Source organism: Sinohyriopsis cumingii, chromosome 1, assembly GCF_028554795.1.
Source record: "Sinohyriopsis cumingii isolate HCF-2022 chromosome 1, ASM2855479v2, whole genome shotgun sequence".
NCBI lineage: Eukaryota > Metazoa > Mollusca > Bivalvia > Unionida > Unionidae > Sinohyriopsis > Sinohyriopsis cumingii.
Window position 1 is genome coordinate 102,864,694 of NC_142961.1, and position 20,559 is coordinate 102,885,252.

Below are 20,559 nucleotides of genomic sequence, written 5' to 3' on the forward strand. Positions count from 1 at the left end.
TTATTGCTTTATGAACATTACAGAGTATACAATATACATCTAATAATTTTCAATCTTATGTTTAATATCAATCAATATCCCCCCCCATTCCCTCACCCTCCCCACTTTAGAAATGGTTACAAAAATAAATTGAAATTTTGAGGGGAAAAAATTAGAAAAATCACAATAGCACTTGAATCCCTGCTGAATCAGCAGTGTTAATACAATCAGGGTATCTGTATATATGCATCTATACTTTTTGCAGCAGATATAGAGAATTATTTGAAAGACGTAAAAAGCACAACATGTCCTTGTGTAGATACAGAAACTTGATATAAAGTTTTACTGTGCCATTCTAAATTATCACTCTAAGCCAATATAATTGGACCTGATCAGGAGATGATTTAATTAATCAAATGCACAGGACTGCTGGACAAAAACACCAGAAAACATCTTTGATACCTGACCTTGCTCCTCAATCAGTTAAATTATAAAATGAGCATGTTTGGATCTTTCATACACGTATTCATTAAGAAAAAGATAATGTAAAGCTGAATGTCTTTACGTCTCCTGATCAAGTTTCCCACCACCCTACATGATCCTATAAGCTCACATCTTAAGAAATGAACTGTTACAGAACTGAGGACAAACTCAAGGTCAAAGCCGATAATATTAGAAACAAGTACTCTGTCAGCACGTCTGGAAGCACATCCAATCTCTACATCTATGCAAGCTAAAGCACAAGTACTGACTGCAAAATATATGATCTAGATATGTAAGCAAATATTCCAGTGAATAAAAATGCTTGGGCAAATTCCTCAGGTTTAATAAAGAAATAGTTCTCAGAATTTAAAACAAAACAAAACATTTCTGTAGATATGAGCTAAAGGAAACCATTGTGAACACATGCTTTTGATGACCAGCCAAGTGCTGTCAAGTACTGTAATATTCACAGGTCTTTGTAGTGACATAAATTTCCACTTTACTTACTCTGAAGTTCTACTGGGAATTCCCCAACTTGTAGCAGATGAAGCAAGCTTTTGGCCAGTGCAAGGGAAAATTGACAGCCAGAACCCGGCTAATGCAGGTGCGTGCTGACTATTAAATAACTTCATGAAATAAACATCAATCAAACCACATGCCAAAAATAATCATGCAAAACAGGCATGGGTAAAATAGTCTAACTGATTGAGTCCATTGACTGTCCCAGGTGTGCCATAAAATTGATGTGCTTGTTTTGTATCTAGCTCATCACCACATCAAGAACAAAATCAAAGTCACATGACGGTCTATTGAGAAAAAAAATGAAAACATGGATGACATAAAAATTGCATCTGTAATCAATCCTAAGATCCAAAGTCAAGTTAACATGTTGAAAAAGAGTACTTTAAGGTACAATAAGGACCACTAGAAACATATAATTTCAAAAAATTTGAACTTTGTTTTCCACAACATATGCTTAAAAATAGGTGAGTCCTGCATTTTGACAGCAGTTATATTACTCTCATTGTTGTTGCAAAATTGATCCCTCCACTTTCTCTTCTGAGCACCCCAGTCCACTTGATACATCTTACATACAAATCCTAACCCATCAATCATTTCACGAGTGATTTAAAAGAAACCCAAACAAACAACGCTATGCAAAATCCTATAGCACACCTGAGCTTGCGTATTTGGATAATCCTTCAACAGTAGTGGGACTATAATAACATTAACGATATGTATATCATTTTTATTTTAGGCAATTGTTGGGTTTGGTCAGTTTCAAACGGTAAATGGTGGAATGCTGTCAACATGCACATCAACACACACATCACCGCATTTCCAGTTAATACATGATCTATACAGAATCTGTCTTGAACACATCAGCAACACAGAAGGAATTTCACACTTGCATATTACCTACAAAATTATACAAGACAGGCACAAATTTTCTGAAAAATTAAAAATCTACTTCTTCACTGCAAAACAGACGTAAGACCAGCACTGTATAAAAAGATCAGTGCGAAATAATCTGGCTGCATTCCTGTAGGCACATAATTTGGAAAATAGAGAGAATTTATTACAGAACCTGCATGCAAAAGTCTTGAAAACCTGCAAAAAGAATTCAGTCCATTAAAGCATACAAAGTAAGGCAAAATAAACTGAAACTGAAGATTTTTTTTAATAACAATGCAAAAATATCCAGACAAGGCAGTCCAAAATGCATAGACATACATAATATACATACACACATACATATACCGAGACAGACACTGAGGTGAATACTCCCAAGAGTGCCAAGTGTCCTTAAAAAAACTTCACCTTTGTGAAAATTTTTATCATAACAAAAGTCCTAAAAGATATGGCACTTCATTTTAACAGAAATAATAATTATGTGGCAATTATTCCATTAGTTGATGCTATTTAAGCAGTTCAAAAGAGCACCTGCACAGCTACAAAACAATTTTACTGTTGCAAATAGTATGACTTTTACTTTATTAACCTGAAGCATATATAAAGCACCAACAGTTTTGTGGGTCACAAAGTACTCAAGTATATGGTATTCTTCCCCATGCCTGTATCAATACAATACAAAGGCAATTACAGATACAGACATACATGTATACAATCAGCTGATCCAAGGCATAATTGAAATTCGAGGTAAAGAGCCCTACTGAGATGTCTAAAGTGTGGGGTACAAACCTGCTATCATTAGGCCAATACATGCAAGATGAAGGTGGGGGATGGGGCCAATCTGTATTAATTTTTAATCATTTACCTTGGCCTCCCGAATGAACTGGCCTCCACGACGGTTAACAGTCTCAATCTGATGCTGATGTTCTCCCAGCAAGTTGTAGATTTCCTACAAAGTATATAAATCAAGTAAGGATCACACCAAGTCTAGCAGTTTCAAATGAATATATTAACTTCAGCAAGTTCAAATAACTCACTCTCTGTAACTATTCATATATATACTATTTTTTTTTCATATCCTCTAATTTTTTAAATGCCAGAAATCAAGAAAAACATATATTCTTATACCCCCAATTTTTGGCAAAGTACCTTATTCCTTGTTAAAAATTGTGCAATTTTAAGGTATCAAAGAAAATGATACCTTTGTAACTCTATTTGTACATCTGACAAATAATAACAATTTGTCAAGCCTTCCATTTTTTTATAGCTAGAAATCATGTATGCAAAATGGAAAGAAAAAAACTTTCCCTATGGTGTGGATGGACAGGTTATATGTATGGACATTCATGCAGATGCCAATGTTATTGCCATGTTCAGCTTCCAACAAAGCAAACTCAGTAAGAAAGCATACAAAGATACAGAGAATTCTGTTTTACATATACTCTTGATGGCTAAAATATAGAAGTGTAAATGTCTTTGGGGAGGTCTGAGGAAGCCACAGACTCCAGTCAGAAAAAAACTTGGATGGGAGACTGATTACTTTTGCATATGTCTGAATCAAGGATCAAAGCTAGGACTGGTGAGGGACAGAGCAAGCATGATACCAATGTGTTAAGAAGGCCCAACAAGAAGTTTGTTGTTTGGGGTTTAAGACCACTTCTCAGTGTAAGATAGGCTATACATGGTGGCCAGTAAAACTAGTAAAGGAAGAACCTGGGAAAAGCCCTGTATAAACTACCATCCCATAGGAAGCTACTGGCAAGCTTTCTCACATACCCACATTGGCTGAGCCCAAGGCTTGAACTCACATGGACTGAGGCCAGTCTTAAGTGATCAGTAAAGGCAAACATTTGACACCATTCTGCCACCTGGCTCCCCCCTCATAAAGTTACCCTAAAGAATTAACATTACTGACAAGAAGTATGTATGTATGTATGTGTGTGTGTGTGTGTTTATATATATATATATATATATATATATATATATATATATATATATATATATAGTACCATTTTACAGCATCTCAGCACAATAGTGGTTATATGGGAGCCAAGTAAAGGTAATGTGTGAAATGTTTTAAAAATTGAATAATTCCAAGAAAACTTTAGGAAGATACATTTTTCCAAATATATTTAAACATATATATCGACATTGGTATGGTATGCATTTTGGTCCATGGTTCACCATAAAGGAGGCATGCACAAGTCAGGTATGCTCGATGCATGATTGGCCAAGTACCATCTCATCAATGTGATTATATACATGGAATGCCACTCTGAAACAATGGGTTTGTTTTTCAGAAGTTTGTGTATGGAGTTTTCATAACATAATTTGTCACGTACGATGAAAATGCTCATTTGCAGAATGTTTATAGTTAGTGTATTGGGGAGCCTTGACCTCTTATCTGCCCTTTTATAACCCATATACCAATGTAAAGAACAGTACCAAATAATTTTCCCCGATGGTATCAGCAGACCATGTTCCTGTAATATCCGGGATACTAATGGGTTGTCTGAATTAAGACTGCACAGGGTTTTCAAGTGAAAATGGAATCCAGAATGATGATGAATATTTTTTTTGTCACAGGTTTAAATGTAGTTCAAAACTTTCAGTATGGCTGTAATTTCTGCAGTAAAAATTGAGGCTTTATCAAGTAACTGGCTCAAGATGGTGCCATGAGCTGTTGTAACAACAGTGCAATAAGATGCTGCAGTGACAGATCCAAATTACAGGGAGGTATAGCTACGATAGGAGGCTCTGACCTCATTGAATTTACTCTGAAAATGGATTTGTTGAGGACTTTCTAAATTCACAAATGTAAATGAACATTTCGAGAGGTTATGATAAAGTTTGGTTTTTGAGTGTATAAGGGTTGGTATTTGGGACTAAAAACAATACTGTATATGGGATTTGATGAATTCAAAGATAGCCTGGTAGCATAATGAAGTGCAAATTTCATATGACATGATGAGTGATGGTTCATTTGCATACTGCAAAATGTGATAGTGCAATGTAGTACAAGCTGCCAAATGTGATACATACCACAAACTGTGATACATACTACAAAATGTGATACATACTACAAAATGTAGTACATGCTCTATATTGTGGATCATAATGCAAATTAAAATCTTCCAGCACAGTTAAATTTGCCTATATAAAAAAAAATAGACTATATGTGTGGCAAAAATATTTTCAGTAGATTCCTTCAGATTTTACAGTAGACACAATAATATAAAAATATTTTCAATGGATTCCTTCACAGAGTGTATACACCACACAATAATATGAAAAATATTTGCAAAAACAATATTATCAGAATGTTTGCCAAACTTTTATCACTGAATAACTGCTTTGACTTTATGTAATCAGTTAAAATAAGCTAAACTTAAGTTTGCATCATGCAAAATACATCAAGTTACCATAGCAGGCTGCACAAGTTGTTTCACTTCTTCCAAGTCATCTGTAACAGGATTCTGTGCATTGATCTTGTCCTGGGTGGTGGCCATGAATAACTGCTCCTCCACAAGGCCATTTGTGTATTGAGATACATTGTCCACAGTGTCGGACATATTCTTCAGCCTAAAACCAAACAATGGATAAGTGGAAGTCAACAATTCCCCAAAACTGTAATCTTGTGAAATGTATATATACTCACTTATAATTCGAGTCAGACAACAAAGTGTACATACCTGCATATGGTTACATAATGTGCCAAAGACCTGGACCTACATCATATACAAGGAGATCAGTAGAACAAACAACACAGACCCTAATCTACTGGCGCAGCATGCAATGGCATATCAGGATTTATGCTGTTTGCAGTTGAACTCGACTTATAAGTGGGCATAAATATCCAGGCAATCACTGTCCCCAGTATCCACCAAAAGACTGACAATATTGCACAAATCACGAATCACAATCCATAACATGTAGCTTGCTGTTTTTGTGTGTGTGATTTGGATTTTTAATGTTGCTTAACAATTTTTCAGTCACATCTCAATTGTATATGCAGTGCGGCAGTTTATAGTGATGTCTAGCACTGAGGCATCATGCCAGAGTGTGTTTGTGTGTGTGATTTGGATTTTTAACGTAGCTTTAACTATTTTTCAGTCGTATCGCTAAGATGTCTGCAGTGTGACAGTTTTATAGTGATGTCTTAACACTACAGCACCATGCCACAGACATGCAGCATGATGTCCCACCCAGTCACATTATCCTGACACCAGGCCGACCAGTCCTAACACTAACCTCTTAATGCTGAGCACCAAGCAAGGTAGTTGCAAGTACCATTTTTATAAGTCTTTGGTATGACTAGGCTGGGGTTCAACCCCGGACCTCCTGCATCTCTGGCAGACACTCTAACCACTGAGGTCACCAGAGTGGTCTGTTTGCCGTCTCTAATTTCATGTAATAAAATATCATTCTTTGCCCCAAGAAGCAAATCTGCATGCCATTAATATCTGTGTTACAAATAAAAGGATGTGACAAAACAAGTGTTCATCCATCTGAAAAGGAAGCTGCAATACAAAATGTATATAACCATGGTTTCAGTCGCTACAGCATTCAGCAGTGAATGTTTCCCCACAGGGACTCTGACAACAAAATTCTGCCCATTAAAATGCTGACAATATTGACAGAATTCTGTCCCAAAAACATGTTCAGACAATATGGACTACAAATTTTTGTCCATTAAAAATGTTCTGACAACTATACATTTTGTTCTGACATCTTGAACTATTAATTCTGTTTTGACAACATGAACTATAAATTAAATTGTCCATTAAAAATATTCTGATAATTATACAAACCTCTTTATTCAGCAATAATTACAGTGTTTAAGCTTGCAAAAATTATACTGAATTTATTTCTGATTTATGTAGTCAAAATTTAATAAATTTAATACACATATTTTTGTTTGCCAGAGGGATAATTCAGAAGATGAGCAGACAAGTCAAACATATTTTACCACTTTCTACTTTAACAAAGCATTACTATTATGATAATTAGTCTAGAATGTAACTCTGGTTTTGACTGGCTCACCTTTCGGCAACTTGATCCTTAACATTTTGCCAGTGTCCCATAAGATCACTAATAGTTTTCTCCAGCACCTCAAGATCATGATGTCGGATGACCCCAGGTCGCGTCTGCTGTACCAGAGATCGCAGAGTTGCAACATCTTTGTTTACAGAATCAACTGTGTGCTGCTGCTGTTGCAAAGATGTCTGCATGTCCTGAAGATGAAATAAAAGAATATCAACCATACTAAAAACTCGCGATATGCTTTGATTCGAAATGCTTAGTTTCCTTGACAAAATTACAGAGATCTCCAGAAACTTCCTTACAACAGCAATTATTGGTAAAACCTTTGATTTATTACCATGATGTTTTGATTCAAATTACACAGATCTACAGAAACTTCCTTACAACAGTTTATATCATATTCTATATCAAAACAAAATCAGATTTAACAGAATTATCCTGCTAATAATTTTTTTTATAAATCTAGCATTTTGTGTAAATTCAAGACTTTAACAAAAACTTCTTAATCATCTCTATCTAGTGTACAATGACAGTGCATGAAATGAACATGCTCATCTGTGATTTATCAAAATGTCCCTTCATTCAAGTACTGTATACACTTACAGGGTATGAAATGAACATGCTCATCTGTGATTTATCAAAATGTCCCTTCATTCAAGTACTGTATACACTTACAGGGTATGAAATGAACATGCTCATTTGTGATTTATCAAAATGTTCCTTCATTCAAGTACTGTATACACTTACAGTGCATGAAATGAACATGCTCATCTGTCATTTATCAAAATGTCCCTTTATTCAAGTAACTGTATACACTCATGTATACGTTTAGTCCAACTGCAAACAAAATACACCCTGAGCTGCTTTAGCACAATGCACTGACAGATAATGGTCAATGTTGTTTGTTCTACTGAGTACTCCTAGCAACATCACAGACCCAGATCTTCCAGCACATTATGCAACAGCAGATCTGGGTCTGTGCAGTTTTCAGTTAGATTTGTAGACCTGTAAATGATGATATTAAGTACAGTATTTGTTTGGCTGATAGTGAATTTTATGACATACCAGCACTGTAAGGTCATACAGAGCCACCAAACAATCTTATATGATAAAGATTTATATATCAAAAAGGTTTATTACCAACAAGCAATAAAATTACTAAACCACAATGATAAGATGGTGAAGATAATATATGATGGTTCCCGATCAATGGGAAATATAAATGGTATTATATAGGGTAATTAGATAATAGAAGATAAATTTGGGTTGGTTAAAAATACTCCAAGGAAATATTTTAGATTAAATGTTAACTTCTTTCAAGAAATTAAAAAAGCCAGACACATTTACTGTATCAAAAGATTCCTTCATTGTAGTAACAATTGAGTGTGGGTTGGAAAATATGATATTTGCAAAGTTACGTATTTTGTTCTGAACCACATTCTATTTCTGTAGCTATTTCCAAATTTTTGACTTTTTTGGAACAGCAGATCATTCATAGTTAGAAACATAAATAGAGCACTGGAGTTAAGGGGGCTACTCATTTAAACATCCATTGTACCCAGGGAAGGCAGTTTTTACAAAAATACATGCCAGGGTACTCGGGTTACTTGGAGAGTTCATATGAAAATGATACAAAGTTCTAAATTGTACCTATGGATGACTACAACTACTCCAAATTAAAAGTGCCTTCACTGGGTCCCCAGTGTGATTTAGTGGAATAGCCCTAAGTCAAACTGAATTTTTAAACACAAGTTCAATGCATGAAACTGGTATATTCAGCAATCAAGTAACTATATATATTTATATAAAAAAATGAATCTGTCCATGTGCCAAATAATACATAGAAAAATTAGTTAATGTAACAGAAGATAAGAAAATATCCATGCTTTATTCCTTCTAGCACTTTCACATTATCTTTATGGATGCTCTTTAGGTGTACGTGTGTGTGTGTGTGTGACAGATTTGTGTACACACAAAAAATGCGCATGTACTGTATTCTAATGTAAATACAGTATGGGTCTAGCTGCAAGATGCATTACCCAACCATGTACAACTTAGATCTGTCAATGATTGTAACATGTCTAGTTATACCCACTTAGTCAACTGCTTTAGTATTACACATGCAATGTTGTTGGCAGTAGGAACTCCTCTGCCACATGTCTGTCTGTGGTTCACAACACATACCAGTATAATGAGATTGAATTTTTCAATGCAGTTACACAATTTAAAGTCTTGTCAGGGTGCTGTCTCTTTATGATACCATCTGTGCTCACTTACAAGATGAGTCCAACTGCAAACTGCACAGACCCAGATCTGCTGTTGCATAATGCACAAACAGATCTGGATATATGCAGTTTGTTAGGAGTAATAAGTACAACAAACGGAACAGACTCTGATCTGCAGGCATGTTTTTCTATGGCAGATCAGGATCTTTGTTGTTTGCGGTTTTACTTGACTTATAAGTGAGTACACATGGTAGTTAATTTTCTGCTGTTTCAGCTAATTTTCTGGGTACTTGGTACAAAAACATTTCTTTGGAAACCAGTTTTATTAGTTGTGTAAAAGCCATGCATGACCTGGCTCAGTTTCACATGATCTGAGAGGGTCAATGTATCAATGACATGAACCAGCCTATGACTGTACAGAAGTGAGGGTCCAAATGGGGTTTTGGCATATGGGAATGCGGTAAATGGGTTAATTCCCTTGGTTACACCCCACTCTATAACAACACACCATCTTCGTTTTTGTTATATGAACTGCATTAGTTTCACAATTTTACACATGTTATATGAACAATACACCATCTCAAGTTCATATTTTCATGTTTATCATATGAGCAGCATAAACTGACAATCTTGTGCCTGTTATACGAACAGCACAATATCTCAATTTCATATATTCATGTCTCTTATGTGAAGTTCATAATTTCATGTGGTCAGCATAGTCTCAGAATTTATATTCATTACATGTACAAAACAGTTTCATATCTGTTATGTAAACAGAATAATATTATATTTCATGTTTGTTAAGTGCACAAGGTTATGTGACTTGTGAATTGTTAAATAAGCAATTATTAATAAGCAATGTGTAGTGTTGAATAGGCACTGTGTAGTGTTGAATAGGCAATGTGAAGTGTTGAATAGGCACTGTGTAGCCACGCTAAGAAGTGGATAAATCAAACAATTCAAATGCTGACAGCCTCTCGACATTTCACTGGAATTCAGTACATCATTTGAAGTAGCAACATTCTGTGCGTATGTAGCCTATCTTAAGAAAGTATTTGTCGAACTTAAATTCTGTACCAGTTCAAAGTTTGATTGTATATCTAATTGACAGAGTAGGTCCCTGCACATTTTCGTACAATTGTGAAAAGAACACAAACTGGCCCTTTTCTCCTTACTGATCAAAACCCACTCAATCAATCCTTGTGACAATGTATTCAACCAATGTATTCGAGCCGAGTTCCTTACTTTGAGCTCCGTGTGCAGGCTCCGAAGCGATGAGGGGTCAGATGAAAGACTGTCCTGTGAGGCAAGGTACACTTCATGGTCAGCCACAGAACTTCTCAGCGAGTCCACTTGAGCAATTATACTGTCCAGTACCTTCAACCTAAACAGTCAATTGATAAAGATGACTTAGTTATACAGATTGATGATAATTACAATTACTACTGATTGCCAAGGACCCCATACACTACAATTGACTCCATATGCCTTTAAACACAGAAACCTGTTTTTTGAAAACAAAATTAGAAGATGGACATTAAGGTATCATGACTCCTCTAAATGAAGTTGTGGAATGCCAAAAATCAAATTCTTTTGGGGCCCATCAATAATAGCAAGAAGCTGATTTATAAAGGGCAATAACTTTGTCCAAAATGGTAAGATACATCCAAATCTATGAAAAAAATCATCAAAAAATGCATCAGACTATATGGAGTGATTCTTAAACTTGCTGGTTACAATCAATATCTCATGTAATATATTGTTGATACACAAGGGCCATAACTCTGTCCAAAACAGTGCAAACAAAACATAAGCCATAAATGAGACTAAATCCATAAAAGGAACACATTTTCCTTCAATTATGATTCTTACAAGTAACATTCAATCAGAAGAAATTAAGTTAATTGTCAAGGGCCATATAACTCTACTTAAAATGGAGTGGATGTGACAAAACCCATAGAGGCACAGCTAAATCTATGAGACTATATATACAACATTCTGCATCAGACTACAATGAACGGTTCTTGACCTATGATCGTTACAAAGAGTTAATCCTGTGGTAAATTTAAAATTCAATGGAAAAGGTAAACAACTGTCGAAATTGGACATGAAACAATGAATCTTCTCAAAGGAAAATGTATATGTAACATGAACTTCACCTACCAAATTTAATTTTGTGTAAGGGTTGCAAAACTTTGATAGTTGTAAGAAGTGGGGACAGACAGAAGGATGGCTGGTAAAGGTGGTTACTGTTCAGTTTCTGCATCTTACCATAGGTCCTTTACAAGGTGATTTTACAAATGTATTCAGGAGTGTCTAATTATTCACAAACTTAAGAAGGTGTAAACTATTCCGATTCTAAATATGCGTGGGGTCTTTCAGTGTCTGGACTAAGTGTATTCCTTTGTGCTGCACACAGGTGTCAGACAAATAGAACTACTGAATATAATTAACTTCTCAATTTTTTCACCAATGATTATTTTATTCAGTGAGTTACAACGTATCTTTTCCTTAATAATTTTTCCTTTCATAACATTGAAAATGTTCAACCTTTCTGCATAGATGCTTCCCATGTTGATCATCTGTTCCCATTTCTGAGTTATCAAGTTAAGTTTAGACTCCACCTGAGGAGTTTTCTTTGGCAACTTTTGAAGATGTTGCTTGATTTCCTCTACAGGAAGTTCTTGCTGTTGCAGGGTACGCTCCCAGTCCTGTAACAGAATGGAAGAAAACAAAAACATATTCAGACATGAATTTTAGGTTACCAGCCATAAAAAACTGTATAGTATCTTTTCTGTGTCATACAGCCAAAAATAGATGACTTTTAAAAATAGAAGAAATATATGATTATTAAAATAACCTTTACATATTAAAGGCATTTGAATGAAAGCATGGGACATTTTTTAATCTTAAATTAAAGCTGAAAATATTCCATAAAATGATTTAAATTAGGATGAGCTACTCCTTTGCTTTACGACTGTTAGAACAGTAAGAAGCCTACTCAGTCAAATAAAACCGTGTACGGTAAATGAAACTTACTTATCTTCCATGTCCAAACTAACATTTTTTTATCACATGTTGATTTATAATTAACTTACCCTCTGTTGCTGATTGGCCAGAATAATGGTCTTCCTGTCATGTGGTAGGGGTTGCTGTACCCGACCCATAAGATCCTGGTGTAATGAGCTCAGTTGATAGCTGCAGGAGTCAAGCTTCTTCAGCAACTCTTTGTCTGGGGCTCGTGTCTTCCTCATCTCTGCACCACAACAGATTATTACATTAAATTATGGATGCAGAAAAAACAGATTGTATTGGAATCCAATATTTAAAAAAACAAACATATGATACACCATTATTAACCAATGCATTTTTAGATGAAATGTATGGATCATGGTGGCCTGCAATGAAATCTTTTGACATTCATGTCTGCTGGTGTATTTAAAATTGCTGATAATAAATGGTAAATGCCTCATTTTTGTAAAACATAGAGAGGTTAACACCTCATCTCCTTGGGCCAGCTGTGCCAAATAACAGCTGTGTCAAATGAAGCAAAACCTGTGCACTTGTATGGTGTGAATATGGTGCACTGAAATTATTACTGAGGCTACCATTTCTTTTTAAAGAATAATTACTTTTGTGCAATAAACCAACTGTTTTTTATTGTTTGTTTTTCTCATTAAAAAAGTCTGTATATAAAACAAACATAATCTAGCCTTTATGAGACACTTTGTTCTCTCGTTCTATCCATGTATGATCATGTTTTCTGGTTGAGAACAATAATTGGGAACATCAACATTAAATCGCTAGATTTGCTGACCTTTTCCTGCGATCACAGTGCACACAATCAGGCACAAAGTCCTTGATTTCCATAATTACTTGAGCATTCTTTCACATTAAATGAAGATAAACATTAATTACAAATTTACAACCTAACACATGCAGCAGTTAGTGTCCTGTAAACTTAACACTTTCCATTGATTGACCTCACTTCATGTACAGTTTCTGTAGTCCAGTTCTCAAGTAAAAAAAGCCATTGTTGTAAATGTTATTTTTAAAATTCATCTTTCATTTTTATTTATAAAAGGAAAAACAATTCTAGATCAAAACTGAATTGAGAATTATATTTTTGGTTTGTATTACTTAATTTTAAGGATAAGAGCAGACTTTGTTTTGGACCTGTTCTCATCTGTATCACTGTGCAAGCTATATTCAGTAATCAAGTGTGGATGCCATTATCATTATTTCCAGTTGGCCTCAACTACTATTCTTTAACTGCTGACATGTGTCAAAATGCTTTTGAATTTACATTTAAATTTTCAGTGAAAACCTATCTTACTAGCCTCTATCTTCAGGTGTGAACATTTTCAATGTGAAGCTACATTTTCATGCTCTTAAGGTGTGAACAATTTCAGTATAAAATTACATTTTCCTGCTCTTAAAGTGTAGACATTTTCAGTGTAAACCTATATTTTCCTGCTCTTCAGGTGTGGACATTTTCAGTGTAAACCTATATTTTCCTGCTCTTCAGGTGTGGACATTTTTAGTGTAAACCTATATTTTCATGCTCTTCAGGTGTGGACATTTTCAGTGTAAACCTATATTTTCCTGCTCTTCAGGTGTGGACATTTTCAGTGTAAACCTATATTTTCCTGCTCTTCAGGTGTGGACATTTTCAGTGTAAACCTATATTTTCCTGCTCTTCAGGTGTGGACATTTTCAGTGTAAACCTATATTTTCATGCTCTTCATGTGTGGACATTTTCAGAGTAAACCTATATTTTCATGCTCTTTAGGTGTGGACATTTTCGGAAAACTTACATTTTTATGCTTTTAAGATGTGGACATTTTCAGTTGTTATTTGTTTTAAAGTTGCATCAGTATTAACATTACACTGTTTTGATGTTAAACCTCTTTTTGGGTTCCAGAAAGTGAAAAAAAAAGGATCCTTCATTATAAAATGATAATGGATAGAAAAATTCCACCTGCAGGATCTGAATTTCACATCAGACATTTGCTGCTGAGTGTCTGAAGAAAAAAAAAACTGATCAAAAGGTGTAATTTTGTATTCAACATGTTTATGATGAATACTTTTATCCTATCTGATTCAAGGTTACATACAGATTCATAATCATTCAACTCAGTTCAAAATTTAGAATTTTCCAAATTGAAATTAAACATGTACCTTCTTCAGAGAGTTCAAATAAAAGACTGTGGAATTTCTGGTTACATTCAGCAAGCTCTTCTTGTAGTCGGCGCATCTCCCGGTCTCCCTCCCCCACTTCAGATATCAGCTTGGCTGCATCTTCGTTCAAGGCTCTAAGCAGAGCCTCCCGTCTAACAGGGTCTAAGGACTGGAACTATGTGAAAAAAATAATTTTTTTCTTTTCTTCAATTAGCTAAATGATATACCTATTACTTCTGAATTAAAATCTAAAAATAATGGAAATCACATATCATTCACATTTAGAAGATATTCCAGTAAGAAAATCACCAACTTAAGCTGAATTGGTCAATTATTCAGTATTTAAATTTTCTTTAGAAAACTCTTTTTGTAATGGACAAACCTTGCTAGTTCTTTAGGAATAATTGTAACTCTGGATCACTATATATTAAGTTCTTTCAGTGCTAAGACCTACCTATAATAAATCAAATATATACAATACAGTATCATTGGCTTATTCTGGAGAAGAAAAAAAATAATCCCTAAATGAAGAGAATATCATTCAGTCCTTTTACATCTTTGGTCACATTTTCAAAAATCAGTAATACTACAGCAAATTATTTCTTCTCAGAATGAATCTTGGTTGAACATGCCAATTTCTACTCTGATTTTATTCTGTATGCAGTGTTGTGAAATATACATGCAAATGTTGCAAAAGAGGTAATGTTATTCTACTTTGTACCAGTTTAATTCAAGTGTTATTAGACTTAAAACTCCTGGATGGTTATGGAAGAAAAACTATCGTGTATCAGATGTGGTTAAATTTCCTTCAGATTCATTCACACTGTACAAGAATTTATCAGAACCTCCATTAAGGACTTTCAGTGACTCCATTGCTGACACAGGGTCATTTCTGTGGCATACCTTTTTTTATGACCAGGATGCTGGAATGGGGTGGTCCTTGTGCCACAGCCTGTTAAGTACTTTTAAAGGCCGGAATGCTGCCACCTGGGTGGCCTTTGTAGCACAATCTATGTTAAGGACTTTCAATGGACAAGGTGCTGCCAATTGGGTGGTTTTTGTGGCACAACCTATGTTAAGGACTTTGAATGGCTAGGATGCTGGTATGAGATGGCAAGTGTGGCACGACTTATGTCAAAGACTTTGGTTAAGGATGCTGGTATGAAGATGCCTTTGTGGCACAGCTTGTATGGACGACTTTCAATGGCCAGGATCCTGGAATGAGATGGTCACTGAGGCACAACTACTCCTAGGGACTTGCACAATCAGTGTTAAGGATATTCAAATGCCTGGATGTTAACAAGGTTTATTTGTTGCACAACTAATGTTTAGGACTTTAAATGGCAAATATCCTGCCACTGAGTGGTCTTTTTGGCACAAATTATGTTCAGGTCTTTTAATGGCTAGGTTGCCATCATGAATGTGGTCTTTGTGGCACAACTAATATTAAGGACTGTCAAGGCCTAAGATGATGTTACAGGGTGGCCACTGTGGCACATCCAATTATAAGGACTTTCAAAGGCTAGAATGCTGATATTGGTTTGCCTTTGAGACACAGCTTGTAAGAAGGACTTTCAATGGTCACAATGTTGGCATGAGATAGTCTTAGAGGCACAACCACTGTTAGTGACTTGTACAATCAATGTTAAGGACTTTCAATAGCAAGGATGCTGGCAAGGTTTCTTTGTGGCACAACCAATGTTAATGACTTTCAGTGACAAGGATACTGCTACAGGCAGTCTTTATGGCACAATTTGTGTTAAGGACTTGGAATGTCAAGAACACCTTCACAGGGTGGCTGTTACAGCACAGGACTTTCAATGGCAAGAATCCTGGTATGGGATGATCTTTGTGGCAGAAATTATTGTTAAAGACTTTTAACAGCTAGTCTGCTGCTAGATGGTGGTTTTTGTGGCACAATGTACATTAAGGACTAGCACAATATTGTTATGGACATTCAATGGCATGTAGCAACCCTCAAGTACAAAAATACTGATTGCTTATACAGCTCCCAGTTCTGTTTTCTTTTCTTTGATGGAGAAAATTCTGAATCTTCTGCTTTCCTTTTCAACATGATGATGATGAGATACAGTGATAACAGTACATGCCTTGTGCAATACAATATAGCGGTTAAGACTGGCATGATAGCCTCGATTTTGAATGAACCAATCATATTTTAGAACCCTATATCCCTATATATATGAATACATTTACTCTAAGAATGGAACTGGGTGCCCTTCACTAAATAGAAAATTGCAAGGAAATTTTATTTAAAAAAATTATTTACAAAAATGGATTTTTAACACAAAACATGCATTCTGGTCCAAAATACAGGACAAATATGGGAAAAACAGGACATTTGGCAGCTATGCATGCATTTAATAACACACAATTCATAGGTTCAGTATGAACTTTATTGTAAATATAAATAATCTTTGGCATAATGGGGGCAAATCCTGTCACAGCACATTGCACCAGCCGAGCTCTTAATTTTTTCTATAGGAATACCTCAGGAAGAGAGACTTGGGGGAGTCTGTAGGGCTGTGAAGAGTGTCCAACACCTGAATGTGGAGCCACAAGGGGCTGATACGAGGTATATAGGGTCAAAAGGAAAGTTGTGAAAGCATGAAACTTGGCAATGGTCCAAAAGAAGTGAATGGAGCCCTGTGACTATGGAACAGTGTTACTGTAACGAAGGCCCACAAATTAAGGAAATGTAAAGATGAAAACAGATAATAATGACTGAGAATGCAATAATGTGGAACTGAATGATAATCCTGATGAAACTAAAGGTAGAAATATTAGATATATGTATTAGAAAACCAGTTAGGAATTCAATTCCAGAAATTGAAGATACAGCTGAAATGACCGTGTAGCATAGTATGTGAAAATGAATGACTGGCATGTACAGCTATCTCATAAGTGTTCCAAAACTGTATGATGATATCATTAAGTAAAGAAGCAGAATAGTGCAGCTATGCATGCAGTTATCTTTCTGACACAACTTATGTCAAGGACTTCAATGGATGCTGCCACAAGTTGGACTCTGTGGAAGTGGGAACTGGAAAAATGGAGAAACCACTGACACTGGATGGTCAACCATCAACCATTCTGTAACATTAGGACTGGATCCAACAACAGAATGATGAAAAATTAATGTTACTAGTGTACTACGAAAGTCCCTCCAATGCATAATTAACTAATTCAAGTTACTAAAGACATGATAATACATTGTTACCTGTCGGAGATCCCAGGACCTGATAAGTTTGATTGTGGCCAACACAATATTCTGTCTCAGCCTCCTCTGCCGTGTTTTGAAAACACCCTGAAGCTGATCCAGCTGAATCTTTAACCTGTGAATGACACATGTAAAATACGATTCATGCATTTTCTTTTTTTCTGATACAAACACTCTAAAAATACCTAGTGGGTTGCTAAGCTTATGCTCACAGCATGCATTTTTATGCAAGAATATCAGGTGTGGTCTTAAAATTAAGACATATCTAGTTTCTATCCATTTTACGAAACAAATTCCAGTGTTGGCTAAGTATCATGTTGGGGTGGGTTGGTGAAGGTAGCTGACAGATTATGAAAATGACCTAAACACAAAATAAACTACCAACATTTGAAAGGTACCCGCTATTGACTAACTTTGGCACTTACAGAGGTGTGAGGTTAGTGCACTGTCATAGCATTATAAAGTAGACTCTTAAGTAAATTTTTATTATAAGCTGCAATCAAAACCAGTCTGATGGTTGCAAAATCAGTCTAAGGATAAAAAAGCATACACCCATACAGACTGAAACATAATTTTGCAATAAGATCAAAATTCAATTTCACAGGAAAAGTATCAAACACCCCTCCCATACCCTCCAGCTGCCATAACATTTTACTTTTGACTTAGTGGATCTTCAGTATCTAATGACGAACTCTCCTTGCAAAAATAATACAAACGGAGTCACTTAGTGATGACATGGTACAACTCTTTCAATTTATATACTGTAACAATAGTTCCAGCAATGTTATGTTTCCTATAATTTTGTGCAGACCATCTATCCATAAAAATCAAAATTTATTTTTTGTTGCACACAAAACTTCACATTTGTCCATCAAATCAATATGGAAAAGATTTTTGTTTCCAAAACAGACTGCCAATATTTAACCATTTGCTAAGAAGAAGAAAATGGTTCATATATAATGAAAGTACCATTTTGTTTGTATTACTTTTCCTCATATTTACCTTGTATTCTCACCTGTAAGTCATGGCAAACTGCAGACAACAAAGATCCTGATCTGCCATAGCATAATGTGCCTGCAGGGTCTATATTGTTTGTTCTACTGATTAATCCTAACAAACTGCATGGACCAAGATCTGCCAGCACATTATGTGACATTGGGTTTGTGCAGTTTGCAGTTGGACTCGACTTAAAAAGTATATATGAGAGATGTCTGTAACTGAATCAATAAAAATTATGTTTCAAATGGCTTTTAAAATATATCAATGTATTTTCAGGTATGTCCAGCAACCAATACATTATTTGCTTAGTATAAAATATAAATAGTGATTAACTTTGGGTAAGTTTGATACATCAAATAATAAAACAGGAGAACAAGAAATACAAGAATCACCATTTGAATTAAGATGTACCTTAACTTGATAATGATTCATCCAAAATCTATACAAGGATTTAGGAAATATATGCAAATAAAATACTTCAACCCAAAAAGTGACTGCACCATTAGGCTTTTCCACTAGAAAGGCTCAACAAAAATACATCTATACCAAAGATGGCAAACTTACCTGTCTGCAAATTGCATAGCTTCATAGTTTGGAGGTGGAATGAGCAGACAGACAGATGGAACCAATTCTTCCTGTCCACTGGAGTTCCTCACCTGAAAAGAACATTTACAAGAATAAGTCTTTCTGTTTCACAAAAGCTGAGGGTACATGTTGCCATGTCAAAACATTTCTTCATTAACAGAACAGTTAATCTTAAAAACAAAATAAAACAAAAAACAAGCTTCAATCTCAAACATAACATTTTCTGAAAATATTTTCTTGCACCTCTAAAATGTTATATTTCTAAATATACTACTTGGCAACACTTTGTCTAAGTTGGCATCTCTTGATCTCATAATCAAGGTCAAAATAAAATACATTTATGGCCACTATACTGTTCTATATATGGACACTTCATTTCTTTTACAAAAGACGCATTTACCCCTGATTTTGGCTCACTATTTTCTGCTCCATTCAGCCTGTATTATTAGCCCCATCAGTCAGTACTTTCATAAGGCTTTCAGTAATTTTTTTAACAGCAGCTTTCAGCATTTTTAACCGGAGCATTTTTGAAACAATGAAGCCATCTCAAAGTCAACAATGAAATTGTGACCATTTCGAAATGCACCTTTTAAAAAAAATAATAGGAAATATACAGGAAAAACACAGAAGGAATAAGTTTATATTCTTACCTTTCGATGCCAAATGATATTCAATGTGACTGATGTTCTTGACTAGTTCCAAAAATACAACACATACCTACACTGAACCACCCACCAATGAAAATAGCCAATTTCTATTGAAAGTCAACATAAAAATATTTGTTACAGAAACTGATGCATAAACTACATGATATAAAATAAAAGGTATTAGAAAGTTTGAAATAATCTCTGGTTGTTTAGGGAGCTGCAGCATGCTCTCTTGATGCTGTCATCCTGGTCACCTCTATGGTGAAGTGTCCTAATTGGATTGCATAACCAACATAGGTCACACATTATAGATAGTTTGCATTAAAAGAATCTGCTGCTAGTTAATTTCTTTTATCTTTAGCAAAGATACAATAGCTGACATGCATCAAAACAACCAACCAGACACCAATGGTTAGCATGTATCGAGATAGCCAACCTGATTACAATGGTTAGCATGTATCGAGATAGCCAACCTGACACCAATGGTTAGCATGTATCGAGATAGCCAACCTGATTACAATGGTTAGCATGTATCGAGATAGCCAACCTGATTACAATGGTTAACGTGCATCAAAACAACTGACTTGACAATGATGTAAAGAAGAAAACAGTTGGTCGTCTCAAAAGATGACCGAGTAGAACTTAAGAATATTTCTTCCCTGTAACCAAAAGCAAAATTACCAAATAAAAGATTTTAACTTACCCGCCATCTGATTTTCTGGCTATTGTCAACCAATGTGCATTCCTCTCCCTTTTGCAAAATCAT

At 35.3% G+C, this 20,559-nt stretch overlaps 1 protein-coding gene across 1 annotated transcript in view; it reads right to left on the bottom strand.

Moving 5' to 3' along the window:
- Positions 1 to 20,559, bottom strand: part of LOC149807465 (uncharacterized) — a 496,731-nt gene that overhangs the window by 175,129 nt on the left and 301,043 nt on the right. The window contains exons 22-31 of the mRNA XM_089956330.1: positions 20,497 to 20,559; positions 19,126 to 19,217; positions 17,563 to 17,677; positions 14,325 to 14,499; positions 12,242 to 12,399; positions 11,694 to 11,854; positions 10,389 to 10,527; positions 6,919 to 7,109; positions 5,298 to 5,457; positions 2,741 to 2,824 (exon numbers count right to left, since the gene is read on the bottom strand). Of these exons, the coding sequence (XP_089812456.1) occupies positions 2,741 to 2,824; positions 5,298 to 5,457; positions 6,919 to 7,109; positions 10,389 to 10,527; positions 11,694 to 11,854; positions 12,242 to 12,399; positions 14,325 to 14,499; positions 17,563 to 17,677; positions 19,126 to 19,217; positions 20,497 to 20,559 (1,338 nt within the window). The remainder of the gene's footprint in view (positions 1 to 2,740; positions 2,825 to 5,297; positions 5,458 to 6,918; positions 7,110 to 10,388; positions 10,528 to 11,693; positions 11,855 to 12,241; positions 12,400 to 14,324; positions 14,500 to 17,562; positions 17,678 to 19,125; positions 19,218 to 20,496) is intronic.